At 46.8% G+C, this 2,730-nt stretch overlaps 1 protein-coding gene across 1 annotated transcript; it reads right to left on the reverse strand.

Moving 5' to 3' along the window:
* Positions 1-237: 237 nt before the first annotated feature.
* LOC127750259 (cytochrome P450 4C1-like) lies at positions 238-2,730 on the reverse strand. The gene is made up of 8 exons (XM_052271377.1): positions 2,669-2,730; positions 2,466-2,592; positions 2,332-2,389; positions 2,135-2,253; positions 1,827-1,895; positions 1,307-1,490; positions 1,061-1,234; positions 238-770 (listed from the first exon to the last, which is right to left on the reverse strand). The coding sequence occupies exons 1-8, from the start codon at positions 2,728-2,730 to the stop codon at positions 604-606; spliced, it is 960 nt and encodes a 319-aa protein (XP_052127337.1). The 3' UTR covers positions 238-603.

The raw sequence follows: 2,730 nt of genomic DNA on the forward strand, positions 1-2,730 counted from the left end.
AAGATAGCGGTGTAAAATATCACAGTAACAAATGAGCGGTCGTCAATTCCGAAAAACCTTTGAACACGGACTTTTTGATTACAAAAAACTTTCTAGGCAAGACCAAGAGGGGCAAGGATTCAAAACTTCAGTTTCACATCAACTGCACAAGAACTGGAAAAGTACTTTTTCGTACATATCATATGAAGTGATTCGTGCGTGCTCAATCATGCACGAAAGCAGACATAATGATGTATATTTTCTGCATAAAAATCAAGAAAACTATACATTATTTAATGCTCAAAATTTGACATATTATTTATGGCTTAATACGTATACTACGCTTATTTTATGCTTAACTGAGCACTCACGAATCTCTCCATACGAAATAAACGGAGTACCTCCATGAGTGTGTGTAGAATTCAATGGATGTTCTTAGTTCCGGCTAAACAACTAATATTTGTTCGTCCACGCCCAATATATGGGAGTTGATGACCTCTGCTTAACAATAAAAACTACAACTTCATAATGTTTCCTCTCGAGTTTCTCTTCTCTTCTTCAAATCCCGCACCTTGTGGGACTTATGTTTCTGATTCTCGTTGGTTGGGATGGTTCTCGCATGGTCTATAAGTGTCGCTGCTCAACGCGCACGAGAACATGCTCGTTTCTGGACTTGAGGATGAGTTCGCCGGCTACCTCTGGTTTGTAGCCAGGATACGCCTCGATGAAGCGTAACTCCATGAGCAGGCGCGCGATAACACACTTCATCTCCAGCATGGCGAACTTCTGGCCTGAGCAGTGAGAAAAGAGTTTTAGATCACATTCATTGATAGCCTTCACTGTGAAAAGCGTCCTCGTAAAACTACATTTGTTGTAGTTGACATTTTCAAAATATGCTTAAACTTGCCGACAGACCATTCTTGCCTGTCGATCGATTTAAAGTCGATACAAAGCGCTTGTAACTTTACAATTTCATATCGCAAGTCTAAGACACCCGCAAACCTACGACTCTTTTTCATTGGGTATCTTACTTCTCCACGTGTGTGTTTGACGCACTTTGAGGGTGTCGTGTGGTTCTTACCGATGCAGTTCCTGGGGCCGGCCGAGAACGGCAAGTACGCGAAGGCGTGCCTGCCGACTGAGTTCTCGGGGAGGAATCTGTCGGGGTCGAAACGCTCCGGGTCGGGCCAAAGGGACTCTTTGCGGTGGAGGACGTAGGGGCAGATGGCCACCGTGGCGCCGGCCGGGACGACACCTGTGTTGGCACACATCAGTACGGGCGGAGCGTTGAAGTAGGAGACGTGATTTTAAAGGTGCTTTTACTTACGTTTCCCGTCCATTTCCAGGGCTAGGTCCTCCTTGATCGACCGGCCGAACACGGGCACGCTCGGGTATAGGCGCATTCCCTCCTTGATGACCCTCTCTAGATACTTCATCTGTGCGAGGTCCTGGTTGGTGAGGTGACGTGTCTCATCGCCCACCACTGAGGTTACCTCCCGGTATGCCATTTCCTGGTGTATGGGTAAAGCGCATAATTGTGACAAGAGGACAAAGTAACGTCACGAATGGTTTACAAAGGCGCAGATTAACTTTGGCCTTAGTTTTTTACTTGATTAAGTGAAAAGCCAAAACAAGGTTGACTTTGAAAAATTGCGTTTTCTCTTGCCCAATATGAGCCGTGGATGCAAATGGACGTCATACCCCGGTGCCTCTAAAGACGCCAACCAATCATAAGTGCGTCCTCGCAATATTCCATGCAACTCCATTTTTGAGTTTGCTGATTCTGACGCTCGGGTGACCAGGAGGCAACACCTCGATACTTGAGGGAGACGTATGCCGACCCTTACCTGGATCTCAGGGTTCACGGACAGCGCGTACAGAATGAAGGTTATGGCGCATCCGGTCGTATCATGGCCCTGGAGAAACAATATAAATTTGTAAATAGAGCCTGTTTTCATTTTAGAAAAATTTACGCACCGAAATCTTACAACATTTTTTATCGTGCTGCCGTATTAAGATATGCACAAGCCGAACACGCCCAGGGAAATTCAAAGGCTATACATGAATAAAAAAAAGTTCATAAGAATTTTGCTTGTGTAATTGTTGCCGTTCCCCTCGTGCTACGTCGTGCCTTCCCCGTGGGAGTGTCTCGCACCTCGAACATGAACGTGTCCACTTCTTCCTGGATGTCAATATCAGACAGGCCAGCTCCGTTGTGGTTTGCCATGAGTAGCTGATCGAGGAAAGCTACTCGCAATTTGGTACCGTCTTCGGCTGTAAATGTTTTTGAAGATAATTTACAGCATGGAGTCAGAAATCACCAATTATTTATATGTCCAATATTTTGCCTACCCGACTGCTGAATCTTCATCAATTCCTCCGTGTGGATTCCCCTGCGCTTGTGGATAACCTGCACAAAAAGTCAATAATTTGGATTAAGAGTAACATTTGCGTTGCTCAGGGTGCTGCGCGTGGTGGACACTCACGGATTTCGTGAGCCCGTGCAGGACTTTGAGCGCCCGTGAGAAGGACCATCCGGACGGCGACGCGTAGAATGTGGCGTCCGGGTACAGCCACGGCTTCACCAACCGCATGTACGAATTGCAGCAGGCGCTTGGAATGGAGAAGACACTTTCTCAAGATCTGCACGAGTTCTTCGTTTCCAAACAATCGGTCGCCTGGTACTCACGTTTTCACCGCCTGCACGTACTCCGAGTTGGAGTCCTCCTGCGCGTTGACGGTCGTGCCCAT

This window comes from Frankliniella occidentalis, unplaced genomic scaffold, assembly GCF_000697945.3.
Source record: "Frankliniella occidentalis isolate FOCC.00 unplaced genomic scaffold, Focc_3.1 Scaffold160, whole genome shotgun sequence".
NCBI classification, from domain to species: domain Eukaryota; kingdom Metazoa; phylum Arthropoda; class Insecta; order Thysanoptera; family Thripidae; genus Frankliniella; species Frankliniella occidentalis.

What these genes read in the sequence shown, in the direction of transcription:
- LOC127750259 (XM_052271377.1), bottom strand. Translation starts at nt 2,730, where the DNA reads ATGGGCACGACCGTCAACGCGCAGGAGGACTCCAACTCGGAGTACGTG. An exon ending in CCTGGAAATGGACGGGAAAC is followed by an intron (nt 1,235 to 1,306) that starts GTAAGTAAAAGC and finishes GTGCCAACACAG; the next exon opens with GTGTCGTCCCGGCCGGCGCC. An exon ending in CGGCCCCAGGAACTGCATCG is followed by an intron (nt 771 to 1,060) that starts GTAAGAACCACA and finishes CTCACTGCTCAG; the next exon opens with GCCAGAAGTTCGCCATGCTG.